This window comes from Pezoporus occidentalis, unplaced genomic scaffold (assembly GCF_034315485.1).
Source record: "Pezoporus occidentalis ecotype Australia unplaced genomic scaffold, CSIRO_AGI_Poc_V1 ctg250, whole genome shotgun sequence".
Lineage (NCBI taxonomy): Eukaryota > Metazoa > Chordata > Aves > Psittaciformes > Psittacidae > Pezoporus > Pezoporus occidentalis.
Genome location: NW_026914395.1, coordinates 924976 through 944155, shown reverse-complemented (window position 1 = coordinate 944155; position 19180 = coordinate 924976). Strand labels below are relative to the sequence as shown.

Here is a 19180-nt window from a genome sequence, read left to right as displayed (position 1 = left end):
GAGCAGGGATGGGATGCGCTGAGCGGGGCAGTGCTGCGCTGAGCAGGGCAGTGCTGCGCTGAGCGGGGATGGGATGCGCTGAGCGGGGCAGTGCTGCGCTGAGCGGGGCAGTGCTGCGCTGAGCGGGGCAGTGCTGCGCTGAGCGGGGATGGGATGCGCTGAGCGGGGATGGGATGCGCTGAGCGGGGATGGGATGCGCTGAGCGGGGATGGGATGCGCTGAGCGGGGATGGGATGCGCTGAGCGGGGATGGGATGCGCTGAGCGGGGATGGGATGCGCTGAGCGGGGATGGGATGCGCTTCCATCCCTGTGTTCCAGTCTCCCAGCCCGTGGCTGGCTGTGGTGGCTCCTCCTGCCGTGTTGTGCTGTGCAGCCCCGGCTGAGCAGTGTCAGGTCCCTGCATCTGCCCTGCTGCGCCCTGTCCCATCCCTGCGTGGTGGTAACAGGCAGAGCTGGGAGGATCCATCCCCATTCCTCCTCCTGCCAACGGCCGCCTGGGCCGCACCCCAGGCACGCGGTGAGGAGCACCCGTGGTTGTGGTGTGCCTGTGCTCGGGGACGGGTGCTGTGCCGTGGGTGCTGTGCCGTGGGTGCTGTGCCGTGGGTGCTCGCTGCGTGCGGCTCCTGGTGATGGTTCTGGAGCTTTGAGCTGGTCCGTGAACCTCCGGCTCCTTTGTTTGCATCTCGACAGCTTCTGCGGTTGGTGTGGGTGCCTGGGCCCCTCTAATAAAGCCATGGTTGGTTGCTGCCGTGTTCTTTGGTACAACGGCTCTGCTGCTCTCATCCTGCCTGGAGCTGGGCCTCAGGGTCCGCGTTCCAGCGGAAAGGCTGCCCCGTTGCCATCGGCCCCATGGATGCTCCAGGTAATGAGCTCTTGCAGGTGGTTTCTGCTTGGAGCAAGCTCCCAGGGATGCTTCGAGGTTCCTGGGTTTGGTGTCCCTCAAGGCCACTTGTGTGGACCATTGGATGTAAGGGGGGATTTTAGGTGCTGGCCCAAGGTTGTCACTCGCTGCGGGGGGGCATCTGCCTGCACCCCTGTTCCTGTCCCTGCTTGCTGCAGTGGTGCCCCCCTCCCCTTGCCATGCACGTGGCGTCTGTGACTGCAGATGTGTCCTCCCGGATGCAGAGCTAAGGCAAAGCAGCTGCTTTGGAGCGTCTGAGGTTAGTAATTAGCTGTAATTGTATGTTAGTAATTAGCCTTAATTGTGTATTAGTAATTAGCTTTAGTTGCCCCACAGCCCACTCAAGGGGTACCTGCCTGCAGGGCTGCAGGGGGCAGGCGCTTGGATGTGACCATGAGGCTGAAGCGATGGGAGCCCAGAGGTGACCCCACAGCGAGGCTGGAGGTGCCCCCCAGGGACACAGCGTCTGATCCCCGTTGTGGATGGGGCAGGAAGCCAGGGCCTGTGCTTTTCCCCTTTGCACACCCGCAGAAAGGGCTGGGTTGGAGGCCAGGGCCCTGGGGGAGCCTCCTCTCCCAGCCGGGCACCTTTCCTGCTGCAGTCAAAGCCCGGGCTGGTTTCTGTGTGAGCGGGGCCTCCTCCCACTGCTGCTGCTCCCTGCTCCCCATGTGCCAAAGGGCGCCTCAGGCCCAGGCCTCTGCCAACGGCTCCCGGTGCCGTGGAGGAGGCTCCGTGCCCGCTGCTCCCGGGGGCAGCTCAGGGGTTGTCATCGCGACCAGAGCTTGCCCCGGGACCCCCCCGAGTGCCCCTGCACGCAGCGGGGATGGAGCCTGGAGGCGGCTGCAGCTCCCATCCCATCCCTTCCCATCCCTTCCCTTCCCATCCCTTCCCTTCCCTTCCCTTCACGGGGAAGCACAGCGGGGAGAGGTGAGGGAGCGGGGCTCGGACCTGGGGGATGATCCCGACCCCTCCTGGGGGGCAAAGGCAGGGCCACGGGTCCCGGTGGAAGGAAGCAGTGATTGGGGTGCACGGGGTGAAGGAGGAGCTGAAGGTGCAGGGGGGCTGCGGGTGGTGATGGAGCCGGGGCTCCCCGTGCAGCAGGAGCCGGGTCTGGGGCCGCAGGATGCTGATGCATGAAGCCAGAACAGGGCCTGGGGAGCCCCAAACCCAAGGGAAGGCCGGGGGGGTCAGGGCAGAAACTGTCCCGGCTTCACCCTGCCCAGCACCCGCCCCCCGAAAAATGCCCCCTTTTCCCCCAGAGGAGCGATGAGCGGGGCCGCGGGTGGCTGGGGCCACCCCCGGGGGATGCGGCACCGTGGTGCCCCTGAACCCCCCTGCAGCCCCCCCAAAGCCGGTCCCGGGGGGGGGGGATGACGCTGAGACCGCCCTGCTCATTACAGTGGTGAGCGGGAGCTGCGCCCCGCCCCCGGCGAGGGGGGGGGGGGGGGGGCAGAGCCGAGCCGGGCATCCCAGCTCATCCCAGCTCATCCCAGCGCATCCCAGCGCACCCCAGCGCACCCCAGCGCATCCCAGCTCATCCCAGCGCACCCCAGCGCACCCCAGCTCATCCCAGCGCATCCCAGCGCATCCCAGCGCATCCCAGCGCATCCCGCATCGCCCGTCGCGTCCCATCCTATCGCATCTCAACCCGGCCCCAGCGGAGCGGGGGGGCTCCGGGTGCAGGAGCCGCGGACCCCCCCCCCCCCAGGAGCCGGGACCCGGCCCGGTGCCTCGGGCGCGGATGCTGGAGCTGCTGGGGGGGTCCCGGTCCCGGTCCCCGCTCTCCTCCGAGCCCCGAGGATCGTTTTCCAGCCCGCGGCGACCCCGCTTTCCCAGGTAACGCTCAGCGGCGGCGGGATCCGGGGGCCGGGGTGGGAATGGGGCGGGATCGAGGCACCGGGAGCGGGTCCAGGGCAGCGGGGAGCGAGTTTGGGGCCGAGCCCAAATCTCCGTCTTTGGTCAAGTTGTGGCTGCGGGTCCGTTTTCCCGGTGACAACCGCAGCTCCCTGGTCCCGCTGCTCGGATGGAGGCCGGGCAGGATGGGGATGCGAGGGTGGAAAAGCCGCGCTCGGAGCCGGGACGGTGCCCGCGGGCAGCGGGGCTGGAGGGGAGGATGCTGCGGCTGGAGCCCATGAGGATGCTGCTGGAGCTCCGAGCTCAGCCCTGAGCTGAGTTTAGCCCGGTCTCAGCCTCCAGCAAACCCGGGCGTGGGGGCCTGGGGGAGGAGGAAGAGGATGAACGCGGGGATCAGCGCTGAGCTCCGGGACCTGGGAGGTGACGTCCCAGGGTTGCGGCAGGCTCCGGAGCTGTCTGTGTGGGGCTGTACCCGTGGTGGGCCAGCAGCCGGGGTTCTGGATGAGCTGTTTGGGCTTCGGACGGTCCCGATACCACAGTGACCCCCACCTCCACCCCGACGTCTGCAGGGTCCGTCCGTCCCCCCCCCCCAGAGGGGAGCACCCGGTTCTGTTGCCGTTTCTCCCCCCATATGGAGCTCGTTTATCGTCCCCGCAAGCAGGAGAAGGCCCCGAGCTCTGCAGCAGCTCAGCAGGACAGGGGGATGCGGTGGGTGAAGGCTCTGCCGAGCCTCGAACCCCACGGGTTTGGGTTAGCAGGCAGGGATCTGAACGGCGGGGCTGGGATGGAGCATCCCGGTGCAGCGCCCGCAGGGGATGGAGCATCCCGGTGCAGCGCTCACGGGGATGGAGCATCCCGGTGCAGCGCTCACGGGGATGGAGCATCCCGGTGCAGCGCTCACGGGGATGGAGCATCCCGGTGCAGCGCCCGCAGGGGATGGAGCATCCCGGTGCAGCGCCCGCAGGGGATGGAGCATCCCGGTGCAGCGCCCGCAGGGGATGGAGCATCCCGGTGCAGCGTTCACAGGAGATGGAGCATCCCGGTGCAGCGCCCGCAGGGATGGAGCATCCCGGTGCAGCGCCCGCAGGGATGGAGCATCCCGGTGCAGCGCCCGCAGGGATGGAGCATCCCGGTGCAGCGCCCGCAGGGATGGAGCATCCCGGTGCAGCGTTCCCAGGGGATGGAGCATCCCGGTGCAGCGCTCGCAGGGGGATGGAGCATCCCGGTGCAGCGTTCACAGGGGATGGAGCATCCCGGTGCAGCGTTCACAGGGGATGGAGCATCCCGGTGCAGCGTTCACAGGAGATGGAGCATCCCGGTGCAGCGTTCGCAGGGGATGGAGCATCCCGGTGCAGCGCCCGCAGGGGATGGAGCATCCCGGTGCAGCGTTCACAGGGGATGGAGCATCCCGGTGCAGCGTTCACAGGAGATGGAGCATCCCGGTGCCGCGCTCGCAGGGAATCGCTCAGTTGGCACAAGCCGCAGTAAATCCCGTCCCTCGGGAAGCGGAAAGGCCGGAGCCGAGAGCAGCGGGTTCAGTGCCTGAGCTGGAGCCTGCGGCCGGCTCCTGCCTGCGGGTGGTGCCTGGGGAATGTGCTGGGGGGCTCCTGAGGAAGGGATGTTTGGGGGGAAAAGCTTTGAAAGCAACGGAAAACTGGGAATTCTTTCCCATTCCCAAAAGGAATTGGAAGGAAATATGTTTTTTTTTTCCACGGGAGGGTTTGTCCTTCTGCGGAGAAAGTTGGTCCTGGAAAACTTCTGTATTTTCATTTCACCGGGAAGCAGGGACAGGATTGGAGCCTCCTGCATAGGCACGGGGTTGGGGGGTGCAGGACATAAAAGAGGCTGTTTGGGGTGCATCTCTGTAGTGTTGCACTGTTGGGGTGGCAGTGTGGGTCTCCAGTGCTGAATGAGCTCAGGCCATGCATGACACGAGTTCAGCACGTTCTCAGCCAAGAGCTTGCTGGGTGTTTGTCCATTGCACGCGGGGTTACGGCTGAGGAAGGAGGTTGGGGATGAAATGGGCATCTCCAGCCCTGCTGGTGCCTGGGGAGTGATGTGACTCCCTTTAGGAGACCCCCTTCTCCTGCTGTTATCCCCCCCCTCCCAGAGGGTGTCCCCCAGCCGCATCAGGGCCGTGGGGCTGATGTTTTACACTATAACACGCTGCAGCTTCCACCTTTCCCGGTTGAAATCCAACCCGGGATGGGCTGGGGGTGTTGATCACCCCCACAGTGCCTGAGGACCCGAGCTGAGCTGGGACCCAGGTATCAGTGAGTGTCCATGGGAGGCCAACCCTGAGCGATGGGTGGGCTTCTGGCTGTGAGAGCTCTGGAGGGGGCTTGGGGGGATGATGGGGATGGGGGGGTTCAAGTGAGGTCCATGGGCTTGGGGGTCCAGCACCGCGGTCTGTGGAATCATCGCATCAGCAGACCGTGGTCCATGGCCTCCTGGCAGAGATGCTGGGAAGCCAGGGGATGCTGGCTGGGATCCTGTTGGATTTAGTTGTTGGGTGTTTGTGGGGACCCCAAACCCCCTTTGCACTGTGGATAGGGCCTGGATAAATCCCCTTCGGCACCGGGCTCTCTGGAAGGAGCGGCTTCCTCTTGTTTAGGATGGAGCTCCCGTCGGGCTCACCAGGGAAAACCCCTTCAGGGAGGAAGGCAATGGAGCTTCCCGCTGCAGGGATTGATTCCTGGCGAGCGGCATCCCCTGCATGGGGAGCAGGAAAGGGCTTTAAAGCGCTCCTGGGGGAGAAACATCTCACAGGGAGCGATGGGAAACGTTGCCCATTAAATGCTCCCAGGGCAGATCCTGTTGGGGTTTCCGGCCCTTCCTAGTCGTCCCCGTTAGTGACCGAGATGCTTCAGCGCTCGTTTGCTCCGTGCCTGGAAGAGCGGCGGAGCAAGGGGCGATGGGGGGGCAGCAGCTCTGGAGCTCAGCCCCCGCGGCCGCAGCTTCCTCCCTTTCCCCTTTTCCTGACCGGTTTTCCCGTCTGTTTCAGGCTGTCCCGGCCAGAGGGAGCCTTTGCCATGGACCACAGGCACGTCAGCAGCCACCGCCTGAGCGGTGAGTACCAGAGCCAGCCCCGGGGGGGGCACGGAGCTGCTCCCGAGGGGCTCCCATCCTGCTGCTCCCCGCAGGAGGAGCCCTTCGCTGTGCACGCAGTGGGGTTCGGTTTCCTAATACAAGGGTAAAACCCTTAACACCCCCCGCATCTTTCCAGCCGTGAGCAGGGACAAGCGGGAAGCGGGACCCCAGCTGAGCTGGGATTTGTTACCCAGAAGCAGGAGCCGTAAAGGGTTCTTTAGCCCCAGTTTTTGCCCCTTCCCATAGCAGGAGCGCGGCAGCTCCTCGGAGCCGGGCGCTCCGTGCGCGGGAGTGCCCTGGGAAGCTGCATCGCTGCTTCCTACCCCAGCGTCCTTAAATCCCAGCCGCCTGCAGACCGCAAGGGGTTGGGGCGGAGGAGCTGGACCCAGCTCCTGTACCGAGGCTTTAACCCCTGAGGTCCCCCCGGGCTGCTCGCGACGCTCTGGAAGGGCTCGGCTCCGGGTTCGGATGCGGGCCGGGGGATGCCGCGGGTCCTGCGCTCGGCTCCGGGAAGTTCCGTGGCTCGGGCGCTCTCCGGCTCCGAGGGCGGCAGCGCTGGCAGCCCCGGCGGGAGGGGCCCGCTCTGCTCTCTTCCCCCCCCTTCCTCCGCGCTGGGCTCGGTGAGCGCTGCCGCCGGGCTGCGGGAGCTGGCGCAATGCAGCAGGAGCGCAGCCGAGCAGCGCTGCGGCCGCCGGCCCCCGGTACCGGCCGGGGGTTCCCTGCTCCCGGCGGCGCTCGGGGCTCGCCTCGCTTGGGGTTTCCTTAACGGCTTTCCCTGGAAGCCCCATCCCGCGGGACCCAGCAGTGCGGGCGATGCAGATGTGCGCTGTGCGCATCTGCACGGGGAGGGACCCCGGCCCGCTGGGTTGGTGCCGCCACCCGCCGGTTCCCTCCTTTCCCGGCGAAATACGCGTGTGCTCCCCTTCCCCTGGGAGCAGAGCGAGCACGGGGCTGGCTTTGGCTCCCAGCGCTGCTCCCTGGCGCCGTCTGCCCCCCTCCGAAGCGGGGCCATGCGGTTTGTGCCCCGCTCTTCGGCCGATCCCGAGCTCCGGGCACCGGTGATGGAGCCTCCCCCGGCTCACGGTGCCTCCCGTCCGCCCGCAGTGACCGCGAGCCCCCCGCGATGGGAGATCGGGATCTACGCCGCCGGCGCCGTGGTGCTGCTGGGGGTGGCTGCGCTCAACCTCTGGAAGCTCTGGCGCTCCGGGACCTACCCGGCACCTTCCCCCTTCCCCAACTACGACTACCGGTACCTGGAGCAGAAGTACGGGGCTGCGCACCCGGACACCAAGCACAAGGTAAAGGGGTGGAAACCCTCGCTGGGCTCCTCTCCCTGTGCCCACGGAGCTGCTGCAGGGCCAGAACCGTCCCCAGCATCCTCGGTGCTGCTGGGGAGTGCGGGGCGGGGGGGGCAGCGTGGAGCTGGGGCACGGGGCTGGGGAGCTGCAGGGCTTGCTGCAGCAGCAGCCTGGGGCCAGGCAGGCATCAGAGAGGTGGCAGCGGATCCCCACCATCCCCTGGCGTTGTGGGGAGGGATGGGGCTGAGTTTCGTGGTTTTCATGGGATCCCAGAGCAGGTTGGGTTGGAAGGGCCCTTAAAGCTCACCCAGTTCCAGCCACTGTTGTCCCTACAGGCCCTTGTCCCAAGCCCCTCTCCAGGTTTCCTGCAGCCCCTTCAGGCACTGGAGCTGCTCTCAGGTCTCCCCTTCAGGAGCCTCCTCTTGTCCAGGCTGCCCCAGCCCAGCTCTCTCAGCCTGGCTCCAGAGCAGAGCTGCTCCAGCCCTCGCAGCAGCTCCATGGCCTCCTCTGGCCTCGCTCCAACAGCTCCAGGTCCCTCTGGTGTTGCTGCCCCAGAGCTGGATGCAGGATGCAGGGTGCAGGATGCAGGATGCAGGGGGGTCTCCCCAGAGCACAGCAGAGGGGGGATCCCCTCTAATTCCCTGTCCCTGTTGCAGCGAGGGGCGGCTCCGGGGGCACAGAGAGGGCTGGAGAAGACATCACCCACCCGCAAGAGCAGCCTGAGGGCAGATGACACCTTGGAGAGCATCAACGAGCTGGGGAGCCTGGAGCTGATGAGCAGGGACCTGGGCCTGGCCGCCTACGGCCCGCTGAGGAAATCCATCTCGGCTGACTCGCTGAGCTCCATCTCGTCCATCGGGAACAACTTCGGGCAGGACTTCACCGTGGGGCAGGTGGAGGTGTCCATGGAGTACGACGCCAAGGCGGCCGCGCTGCGCGTGACGCTGCTGCAGGGCAAGGACCTGCTCGAGAAGGAGGACGCTCGCTTCGAGTCCTGCTTCATGCGCGTCAGCCTCCTCCCGGCAGAGCAGATCGTCGGCATCTCCCGGGTGAGCCCCGCTGCACGGAACCCCCATTGCAGGGAACCCCCATTGCAGGGAACCCCATTGCAGGGAACCCCCATTGCAGGGAACCCCCATTGCAGGGAACCCCATTGCAGGGAACCCCCATTGCACGGAACCCCCATTGCACGGAACCCCCATTGCACAGAAACCCCATTGCAGGGAACCCTCATTGCACGGAACCCCCATTACAGGGAACCCCCATTGCAGGGAACCCCCATTGCAGGGAACCCCCATTGCAGGGAACCCCATTGCAGGGAACCCCCATTGCACGGAACCCCCATTGCACGGAACCCCCATTGCACAGAAACCCCATTGCAGGGAACCCTCATTGCACGGAACCCCCATTACAGGGAACCCCCATTGCAGGGAACCCCCATTGCAGGGAACCCCATTGCAGGGAACCCCCATTGCACAGAAACCCCATTGCAGGGAACCCTCATTGCACGGAACCCCCATTACAGGGAACCCCCATTGCAGGGAGCCCCATTGCAGGGAACCCCCATTGCAGGGAACCCCAATTGCAAAAAAACCCCATTACAGGGAAGCCCCATTGCAGGGAAACCCCCATTGCAAGGAACCCCCATTGCAGGTAACCCCCATTGCAGGGAACCCCCATTGCAGGGAACCCCCATTGCAAGGAACCCCCATTACAGGGAACCCCCATTGCAGGTAATCCCCATTGCAAGGAACCCCCATTGCAGGGAACCCCCATTGCAAGGAACCCCCATTGCAGGGAACCCCCATTGCACAGAAACCCCATTACAGGGAACCCCCATTGCAAGGAACCCCCATTGCACAGAAACCCCATTGCAAGGAACCTGCATTGCAGGGAACCCCCATTGCAACGAACCCACATTGCAGGGAACCCCCATTGCAGGGACCCCCATTGCAAGGAACCCCCATTGCACAGAAACCACATTACAGGGAACCCCCATTGCAAGGAACCCCCATTGCAGGGAACCCCCATTGCACAGAAACCCCATTACAGGGAGCCCCCATTGCAGGGAACCCCCATTGCAAGGAACCCCCATTGCAGGGAACCCCCATTGCAGGGAACCCCCATTGCACATGTTGCCTGAGCTCAGCATCCCTTGGCTGAGCTCCCCCGGCCACTGATGGGCCCTTGGGAGTCATAGAAGAGCTTGGGTTGAAGGGGCCTGAAAGCTCCTCCAGCTCCAACCCCAACCCCTTCCACTGGAGCAGCTTGCTCCAAGCCCCTGTGTCCAACCTGGCCTTGAGCACTGCCAGGGATGGGGCAGCCACAGCTTCTCTGGGCACCCTGTGCCAGCGCCTCAGCACCCTCACAGGGAAGAGCTTCTGCCTCAGAGCTCAGCTCAGTCTCCCCTCGGGCAGGTTCAAGCCATTCCCCTTGGCCTGTCCCAAGCCCCTGGGCTGGCAGTGCAGTGGTTTCGGAGCCCCGCTCAGGGGTGTTCCACATTCCACGTGTGGTTTAGGGGGATCCCGGATGTGTTTGTGCACACCAGACCTGTCAGAGGCAGAGGTTCCCCTTGCCTGGGCCGGGTGATGACTTCGCCGTCCCGTTGTGGCTTATGGCGAGTTTCCCCCTTGGCTTTCCCTGCTCCAGGTCTGGGGATGCTGCGGGAGGTGGAGGGAGCAGTTTGGGAGGGATACGGAGGGCGGCAGCGCTTTGGACACATGGGGCTGTGCCATGTCCATGTTCAGGGGCTGGAGCACCTCCTGTACGGAGCCAGGCTGAGAAAGTTGGGGCTGTTCAGCCTGGAGAAGAGAAGGCTGCGGGGAGACCTCAGAGCAGCTTCCAGTGTGTGAAGGGGGCCTATAGGGATGCTGGGGAGGGACTCTTCATTAGGGACTGCAGTGACAGGACAAGGGGTAACGGGTTCAAACTGAAACAGGGGAAGTTTAGATTGGATCTAAGGAGGAAATTCTTTCCTGTGAGGGTGCTGAGGCACTGGAATGGGTTGCCCAGGGAGGTTGTGAATGCTCCATCCCTGGCAGTGTTCAAGGCCAGGTTGGACAGAGCCTTGGGTGCCATGGTTTAGTGTGAGGTGTCCCTGCCCATGGCAGGGGGTTGGAACTGGGTGATCTTAAGGTCCTTTCCAGCCCTGACTGCCCTATGGTTCCATGGCTCTACGCACACATGCCGTGTGCTCTGGCACCCTGGCACAGCCTCCTTGTCATTCCATGGCACTTCCCCTGCCCACATGGGATGTGGCAGCTGAAGATCCCTGAGGCTGCACCAGCGGGGCCAGACTGGGGCAGTTTGGGGTGAAATCTCCCTTTTGAGATGCCCCGAAGCTGGAGCAGCATTTCCCTTTGAGCTCAGCAGGGCCCCGCTGCCTTCGCAGTGCTCACAGCGCCCTTTAACAGCGTTTCCCCACCCAAGGATCAGGCTCTTTATTTATGCTCCCAGATATTCATTATTTAGCATCATTATTTATAACTCACCAGCACCATTTACCCTCCTCTGCTGCCCCGAGGCCACCCATCAACACACGTCTGATGCTTTCCCTTAGTGCTTTGAGTACTTGTGGTCCTCTGAGGGGCTTTAATAGCAGCTGATGCTCCTGTGGTACCTCTCAGCAGAGAGCCCACAGCACAGCGGCTGCTGCAAGCACCCCTCAGTGCTGTGAAGCAGGGAGCACGAAGCTGCTCCTCCCATAGAGGAGCCTTAATCCCCTGGGGTGATGGAGGTTGGGGGTACCCGATGGGAGCGCAGGGGCTCCTGTGCTAGGGGCTGGGGGTGAAGGTACCTCAGAAACTGCTTCACGTCCTTCATCCCGGGATGGAGCGGGTCTAGGAGACACACAGACCCGAGGCAGTCCTTAGGGTGACAAGAACCAGCTCTTCATGGAACCCCAGCCTGGTTTGTGCTGAAGGGACCTTAAACTCATCCAGTTCCAAATCCCTGCCCAAGATCTCATCCAACTTCTGCCTAAGAGCTCATCTCAGTCTCCCCTCGGGCAGGTTCAAGCCATTCCCCTTGGCCTGTCCCTCCATCCCTTGTCCCGAGCCCCTCCCCAGGTTCCCTGCAGCCCCTTCAGGCACTGGAGCTGCTCTCAGGTCTCCCCTTCAGGAGCCTTCTCTTGTCCAGGCTGCCCCAGCCCAGCTCTCCCAGCCTGGCTCTGCAGGAGGTGACGGCTGCAGGACCCCATGGCTTCAGGCTGAGCCCTTCCCCAGCGCAGCCCCCGGCCCTGGGTGTGTGGTGGGAGCTGGTTCCCTGCTCCATGACACCTCCTTTTAGCACAAGCCCCGGCTGTGGCTGGTGCCTCGCTGCTGAACGAACCAGAGCTGGAGCGGGCGAAAGCCGGTCCCTAAAGACAAGATCTTGGGGCAGGCCCCCCGGCAGAGCTTGGGGCCAGGCAGCGAGCAGCACCCTGCAGGATGTGGCCACGGGGAGCTGCTGGGGTGAGGTGGAAAATACCGCTCATCCCATGGAGGCTGGGACCAGGTCCCCTGGGCAGGGGATGCGCTGCAGGGATGCTGGGGAGGGACTCTTCATTAGGGACTGCAGTGACAGGACAAGGGGTAACGGGTTCAAACTGAAACAGGGGAAGTTTAGATTGGATCTAAGGAGGAAATTCTTTCCTGTGAGGGTGCTGAGGCACTGGAATGGGTTGCCCAGGGAGGTTGTGAATGCTCCATCCCTGGCAGTGTTCAAGGCCAGGTTGGACAGAGCCTTGGGTGCCATGGTTTAGTGTGAGGTGTCCTGGGTTGGAACCGGATGATCTTGGGGTCCTTCCCAGCCCTGACTGCTCTGATTCCATGGCTCTACCACCCCAGAGCCATGCGCCCCCCTTGCTGCTCCCATGGGAGAAGCGGGTGGACCCCGGGCACAGCGCCCGCCCCGGCGGTGTCTGAGGGGAGCCCCCCTGTCCCCGCACAGCTCCAGCGCGGCGCCGGCGCCGTGGCCTTCGAGGAGCGCTTCTCGGTGCCGCTGGAGCCCACGGCGCTGGAGGAGCAGAGCCTGCGCTTCTCCGCCTTCGGCATCGACGACGACGAGCGGAACGTGAGCACCGGCGTGGCCGAGCTCAGGCTCTGCGACCTGGACCTGGCCACGCGGCCCTTCAGCGCCTGGCTCTACCTGCAGGACATGAACAGGGTGAGCAGGGCATGGGGCTTCGGCTCCCTGCTGGCCGGGGTCAGTGGTGGGAGGTTGTGTCCATGGGGTCAGTGGTGGGAGGTTGTGTCCATGGGGTCAGTGGTGATGGGATGTTGTGTCCATGGGGTCAGTGGTGGGAGGTTGTGTCCATGGGGTCAGTGGTGATGGGAGGTTGTGTCCATGGGGTCAGTGGTGATGGGAGGTTGTGTCCATGGGGTCAGTGGTGGGAGGTTGTGTCCATGGGGTCAGTGGTGGGAGGTTGTGTCCATGGGGTCAGTGGTGATGGGAGGTTGTGTCCATGGGGTCAGGGATGGGAGGTTGTGTCCATGGGGTCAGGCATGGGAGGTTGTGTCCATGGGGTCAGTGGTGATGGGAGGTTGTGTCCATGGGGTCAGTGATGGGAGGTTGTGTCCATGGGGTCAGTGGTGATGGGAGGTTCTGTCCATGGGGTCAGGGATGGGATGTTGTGTCCATGGGGTCAGGGATGGGAGGTTGTGTCCATGGGGTCAGGGATGGGATGTTGTGTCCATGGGTCAGGGATGGGAGGTTGTGTCCATGGGGTCAGTGATGGGAGGTTGTGTCCATGGGGTCAGTGGTGGGAGGTTGTGTCCATGGGGTCAGTGGTGGGAGGTTGTGTCCATGGGGTCAGTGGTGATGGGATGTTGTGTCAGTGGTGTTGATGCTGATGGGATGCTGTGTCCCTGGTGTCAGTGCTCATGGGATGCTGTGTCCCTGGTGTGGATGCTCATGGGATGCTGTGTCCCTGGTGTGGATGCTCATGGGATGCTGTGTCCCTGGTGTGGATGCTGTGTCCCTGGTGTGGATGCTGTGTCCCTGGTGTGGATGCTCATGGGATGCTGTGTCCCTGGTGTGGATGCTGTGTGCCTGGTGTCAGTGCTCATGGGATGCTGTGTCCCTGGTGTCAGTGCTCATGGGATGCTGTGTCCCTGGTGTCAGTGCTCATCGATGCTGTGTCCCTGGTGTCAGTGCTCATCGATGCTGTGTCCCTGGTGTCAGTGCTCATCGATGCTGTGTCCCTGGTGTCAGTGCTCATGGGATGCTGTGTCCCTGGTGTGGATGCTGTGTCCCTGGTGTGGATGCTGTGTCCCTGGTGTGGATGCTCATGGGATGCTGTGTCCCTGGTGTGGATGCTCATGGGATGCTGTGTCCCTGGTGTGGATGCTCATGGGATGCTGTGTGCCTGGTGTCAGTGCTCATGGGATGCTGTGTCCCTGGTGTGGATGCTCATGGGATGCTGTGTCCCTGGTGTGGATGCTCATGGGATGCTGTGTCCCTGGTGTCAGTGCTCATGGGATGCTGTGTCCCTGGTGTCAGTGCTCATGGGATGCTGTGTCCCTGGTGTGGGTGCTCATGGGATGCTGTGTCCCTGGTGTCAGTGCTCATGGGATGCTGTGTCCCTGGTGTGGATGCTCATGGGATGCTGTGTCCCTGGTGTGGATGCTCATGGGATGCTGTGTCCCTGGTGTGGATGCTGTGTCCCTGGTGTGGATGCTGTGTCCCTGGTGTGGATGCTCATGGGATGCTGTGTCCCTGGTGTGGATGCTGTGTGCCTGGTGTCAGTGCTCATGGGATGCTGTGTCCCTGGTGTCAGTGCTCATGGGATGCTGTGTCCCTGGTGTCAGTGCTCATCGATGCTGTGTCCCTGGTGTCAGTGCTCATCGATGCTGTGTCCCTGGTGTCAGTGCTCATCGATGCTGTGTCCCTGGTGTCAGTGCTCATGGGATGCTGTGTCCCTGGTGTGGATGCTGTGTCCCTGGTGTGGATGCTGTGTCCCTGGTGTGGATGCTCATGGGATGCTGTGTCCCTGGTGTGGATGCTCATGGGATGCTGTGTCCCTGGTGTGGATGCTCATGGGATGCTGTGTGCCTGGTGTCAGTGCTCATGGGATGCTGTGTCCCTGGTGTGGATGCTCATGGGATGCTGTGTCCCTGGTGTGGATGCTCATGGGATGCTGTGTCCCTGGTGTGGGTGCTCATGGGATGCTGTGTCCCTGGTGTCAGTGCTCATGGGATGCTGTGTCCCTGGTGTGGGTGCTCATGGGATGCTGTGTCCCTGGTGTCAGTGCTCATGGGATGCTGTGTCCCTGGTGTGGATGCTCATGGGATGCTGTGTCCCTGGTGTGGATGCTCATGGGATGCTGTGTCCCTGGTGTGGATGCTCATGGGATGCTGTGTCCCTGGTGTGGATGCTGTGTCCCTGGTGTCAGTGCTCATGGGACGCTGTGTCCCTGGTGTGGATGCTCATGGGATGCTGTGTCCCTGGTGTGGATGCTCTGTCCCTGGTGTGGATGCTCTGTCCCTGGTGTGGATGCTCATGGGATGCTGTGTCTGCAGGCCGTGGACACCGTGGGGGAAATCCTGCTGTCCCTGAGCTACCTGCCCACCGCCGAGCGCCTCACCGTGGTGGTGGTGAAAGCCAAGAACCTCGTGTGGAGCGAGGGCAAAGGGACCGCCGGTGAGCTCCCGGGCGGGCTGGAGGGGGCCTCTCCTCCGGGTCCCCAGGACCACGGAGTGGTTTGGGTTGAAGGCACCTTCGAAGCTCATCGGGTCTGGCCCCGACATCTTCACCTGGGGCGGCCCCCTCCCATGCGCCCTTGAAGGCTCGCGGGGATGGGGCCGACCTGGGCAGCCTGCGCCAGTGCCTCAGCACCCTCCCAGAACGGGGTGAAGTGGGGGACCCCCATCTCCCCATACCTGTGTGTGGGAGAGGGGAAGAGCCCCGCAGTGATCAGGGAGGAGCAAACAGCTCTGTTCCAGCCGTTCCCTAGTGGAGCTCTGGATGCTCCCACCACGAGGGCCAGGCTGCCCCAGGGTCTGCAGGGCTCCAATGTCCTGATGCATTACCCCACTGCTCCAGGCTGGGGTTCAGTGCTGGGGCTCCCGCTGCGGACAGCCCCCAGGAGGGTCCCCGATGGAGCCCAGTGAGCCCGGCTCTCGTCTCCCCCCCGCAGACCCCTTTGTCAAGGTGTACCTGCTGCAGGACGGGAGGAAGATCAGCAAGAAGAAGACGGCGGTGAAGAGGGACGACCCCAACCCCGTGTTCAACGAGGCCATGATCTTCTCCGTGCCGGCCATCGTGCTGCAGGTCCGTGCCCCCCTGCCGAGGGGGGCGCAGCCCATTGCTCCCCACATCCCTGCGCCGGGGGGGGACACATGTACGTGCATGTGTGGGTTGGGGGATGTACGCATGGGGCTAAAGGGGGGATGTGTGTGCATGGGGTGTGGATGTGTGGGGTGCTGGATGGGGTGGATGGGGTTTGGGGTATAGCGAGATGGAGATGGATAGGATGAGGTTGTGTAGGTGGATGGGGGCACATAGGGGTTATGGGGGGATGTGTCAGAATGGGGGGGTATAGGGGGATGTGTGTGGGGAGAAGAGTGTGTAGTGTCCAAGTGGGGTGGGGGTGCAGGGAGTGAGTGTATGTTGGGGTGTAGCTATCTGGGGGGTGTTTATGGGGTGTTGGTGCAGGGGATGGGTGTGTGTTGGGGTGTAGCTATCTGGGGGGTGTTTATGGGGTGAGGGTGCTGGGGGTGGGTGTATGTTGGGGTGTAGCTATCGGGGGGGTGTTTATGGGGTGGGGGTGCCGGGGATGGGTGTATGTTGGGGTGTAGCTATCTGGGGGGTGTTTATGGGGTGAGGGTGCAGGGGATGGGTGTATGTTGGGGTGTAGCTATCTGGGGGTGTTTATGGGGTGGGAGTGCAGGGGATGGGTGTATGTTGGGGTGTAGCTATCACGGGGTGTTTATGGGGTGGGGGTGCAGGGGATGGGTGTATGTTGGGGTGTAGCTATTGGGGGGGTGTTTATGGGGTGGGGGTGCAGGGGATGGGTGTGTGTTGGGGTGTAGCTATTGGGGGGGTGTTTATGGGGTGGGGGTGCAGGGGATGGGTGTGTGTTGGGGTGTAGCTATTGGGGGGGTGTTTATGGGGTGGGGGTGCAGGGGATGGGTGTATGTTGGGGTGCAGCTATCAGGGGGTGTTTATGGGGTGGGGGTGCCGGGGATGGGTGTGTGTTGGGGTGTAGCTATCGGGGGGTGTTTATGGGGTGAGGGTGCAGGGGATGGGTGTATGTTGGGGTGTAGCTATCAGGGGGTGTTTATGGGGTGGGGGTGCCAGGGATGGGTGTGTGTTGGGGTGTAGCTATCAGGGGGTGTTTATGGGGTGGGGGTGCCGGGGCTGCGTGCCTGCGTGTTAGCCCTGGGGGTCCGTTCGGGTGTGGGTCTGGGCTCAGGTAACGGGGGTGAAGCACTGGGGCTGTCGCGTGTCCCCCCCCAGGAGCTGTCCCTGCGGGTGACGGTGGCCGAGTGCGGGGACGACGGCCGCGCCGACAACACGGGCCACGTCCTCATCGGCCCCGCGGCCAGCGGCATGGGCACCACGCACTGGAACCAGATGCTGGCCACGCTCCGCAGGCCCGTGTCCATGTGGCACCCGCTCCGCAGAAACTAAGGCTCGGTGCGGGGGGGACCCGAGCCCCGGGACCGCGGCACTGGGCTCGGGGTGGCCGGGAGCCGCCGGGGCTGGGCCGGGAGCCGCAGCGCTGGGAGGAGCGGAGCTGCCCGCTCCGAAGGACTCGAGGATGGAGCCGCTGCAGCGCCCCCGCCGGGGTGAGCCCGCCCGGGCCAAGGGCTGGGAATGGACTCGCTGGGCAAGGAGCATCCCTCCACATGGAGCACAGCCAGCACAAGGGCCCCAGAGCATCCCGCGGGCACCGGAGGTGGCCTCAAGTGTGGACCCTGAGGGCTTCTGGGGAGGGGGGGCTTGGCTGGATGGGGGGCAACGGAGAGAGGGGGGACGATAAAGAGCTGGCACGGTGTGGTTCCAATGCGTGGCTGTGGTTGCACTGGGTCAGGGTGGTTGCACTGGGTCAGTGTGGTTCCAATGGGTGGCTGTGGTTGCACTGGGTCAGTGTGGTTCCAATGGGTGGCTGTGGTTGCACTGGGTCAGTCTGGCTCCAGTGGGTGGCTGTGGTTGCACTGGGTCAGTGTGGTTGCAATCGGTGGCTGTGGTTGCACTGGGTCAGGGTGGTTCCAGTGGGTGGCTGTGGTTGCACTGGGTCAGTGTGGTTCCAATGGGTGGCTGTGGTTGCACTGGGTCAGGGTGGTTCCAATGGGTGGCTGTGGTTGCACTGGGTCAGGGTGGTTGCACTGGGTCAGGGTGGTTCCAGTGGGTGGCTGTGGTTGCACTGGGTCAGGGTGGTTGCAAGGGGTGACTGTGGTTGCACTGGGTCAGTGTGGCTCCAGTGGGTGGCTGTGGTTGCACTGGGTCAGTGTGGTTGCACTGGGTCAGTGTGGTTCCAATGGGTGACTGTGGTTGCACTGGGTCAGGGTGGTTCCAATGGGTGGCTGTGGTTGCACTGGGTCAGTGTGGTTCCAATGGGTGGCTGTGGTTGCACTGGGTCAGTGTGGTTCCAATGGGTGGCTGTGGTTGCACTGAGTCAGTGTGGTTGCACTGGGTCAGGGTGGTTCCAATGGGTGGCTGTGGTTGCACTGGGTCAGTGTGGTTGCACTGGGTCAGTGTGGTTCCAATGGGTAGCTGTGGTTGCACTGGGTCAGTCTGGCTCCAGTGGGTGGCTGTGGTTGCACTGGGTCAGTGTGGTTCCAATGGGTGGCTGTGGTTGCACTGGGTCAGTGTGGTTCCAGTGGGTGGCTGTGGTTGCACTGGGTCAGTGTGGTTCAGTGGGTGGCTGTGGTTGCACTGGGTCAGGGTGGTTGCAATGGGTGGCTGTGGTTGCACTGGGTCAGTGTGGTTCCAATGGGTGGCTGTGGTTGCACTGGGTCAGTGTGGTTCAGTGGGTGGCTGTGGTTGCACTGGGTCAGGGTGGTTGCAATGGGTGGCTGTGGTTGCACTGGGTCAGTGTGGTTGCAATGGGTGGCTGTGGTTGCACTGGGTCAGCGTGGTTCCAATGGGTGGCTGTGGTTGCACTGGGTCAGGGTGGTTGCAGTGGGTGGCTGTGGTTGCACTGGGTCAGTGTGGTTCCAATGGTTGGCTGTGGTTGCACTGGGTCAGGGTGGTTCCAGTGGGTGGCTGTGGTTGCACTGGGTCAGTGTGGTTCAGTGGGTGGCTGTGGTTGCACTGGGTCAGTGTGGTTCCAGTGGGTGGCTGTGGTTGCACTGGGTCAGTGTGGTTGCAATGGGTGGCTGTGGTTGCACTGGGTCAGTGTGGTTGCACTGGGTCAGTGTGGTTGCACTGGGTCAGGGTGGTTCCAATGGGTAGCTGTGGTTGCACTGGGTCAGTCTGGCTCCAGTGGGTGGCTGTGGTTGCACTGGGTCAGTGTGGTTCCAATGGGTGGCTGTGGTTGCACTGGGTCAGGGTGGTTGCAATGGGTGGCTGTGGTTGCACTGGGTCAGTGTGGTTCCAATGGGTGGCTGTGGTTGCACTGGGTCAGTGTGGTTCAGTGGGTGGCTGTGGTTGCACTGGGTCAGGGTGGTTGCAATGGGTGGCTGTGGTTGCACTGGGTCAGTGTGGTTCCAATGGGTGGCTGTGGTTGCACTGGGTCAGTGTGGTTGCAATGGGTGGCTGTGGTTGCACTGGGTCAGCGTGGTTCCAATGGGTGGCTGTGGTTGCACTGGGTCAGGGTGGTTGCAGTGGGTGGCTGTGGTTGCACTGGGTCAGTGTGGTTCCAATGGTTGGCTGTGGTTGCACTGGGTCAGTGTGGTTGCAATGGGTGGCTGTGGTTGCACTGGGTCAGTGTGGTTCCTGTGAGTGGCTGTGGTTGCACTGGGTCAGGGTGGTTCCAGTGGGTGGCTGTGGTTGCACTGGGTCAGCGTGGTTCCAGTGGGTGGCTGTGGTTGCACTGGGTCAGCGTGGTTCCTGTGAGTGGCTGTGGTTGCACTGGGTCAGGGTGGTTCCAATGGGTGGCTGTGGTTGCACT

The 19180-nt window shown here is 63.4% G+C and overlaps 1 protein-coding gene across 2 annotated transcripts; it reads left to right on the top strand.

Annotated features, from left to right (window-relative positions):
• The first annotated feature begins 2488 nt into the window (after window positions 1-2488).
• SYT12 (synaptotagmin 12) lies at window positions 2489-16782 on the top strand. Of its 2 annotated transcripts, none has more exons than XM_062623394.1 (8): window positions 2489-2737; window positions 5760-5824; window positions 6950-7143; window positions 7800-8192; window positions 12073-12288; window positions 14643-14763; window positions 15260-15393; window positions 16582-16782. In XM_062623394.1, the coding sequence occupies exons 1-8, from the start codon at window positions 2643-2645 to the stop codon at window positions 16753-16755; spliced, it is 1392 nt and encodes a 463-aa protein (XP_062479378.1). In that variant the 5' UTR covers window positions 2489-2642; the 3' UTR covers window positions 16756-16782. The 2 variants fall into 2 exon arrangements, with proteins under 2 accessions (XP_062479378.1, XP_062479376.1); XM_062623392.1 differs by lacking the exon at window positions 2489-2737 and adding an exon at window positions 2910-2983.
• The last annotated feature ends 2398 nt before the right edge of the window (window positions 16783-19180 follow it).

Coding starts and splice junctions, on each gene's coding strand:
- SYT12 (XM_062623394.1), top strand. CDS start 2,643: ATGCTGGAGCTGCTGGGGGGGTCCCGGTCCCGGTCCCCGCTCTCCTCC. Junction 12,289..14,642: donor ACCTGCAGGACATGAACAGG/GTGAGCAGGGCA, acceptor CTGTGTCTGCAG/GCCGTGGACACCGTGGGGGA. Junction 14,764..15,259: donor CGAGGGCAAAGGGACCGCCG/GTGAGCTCCCGG, acceptor TCCCCCCCGCAG/ACCCCTTTGTCAAGGTGTAC.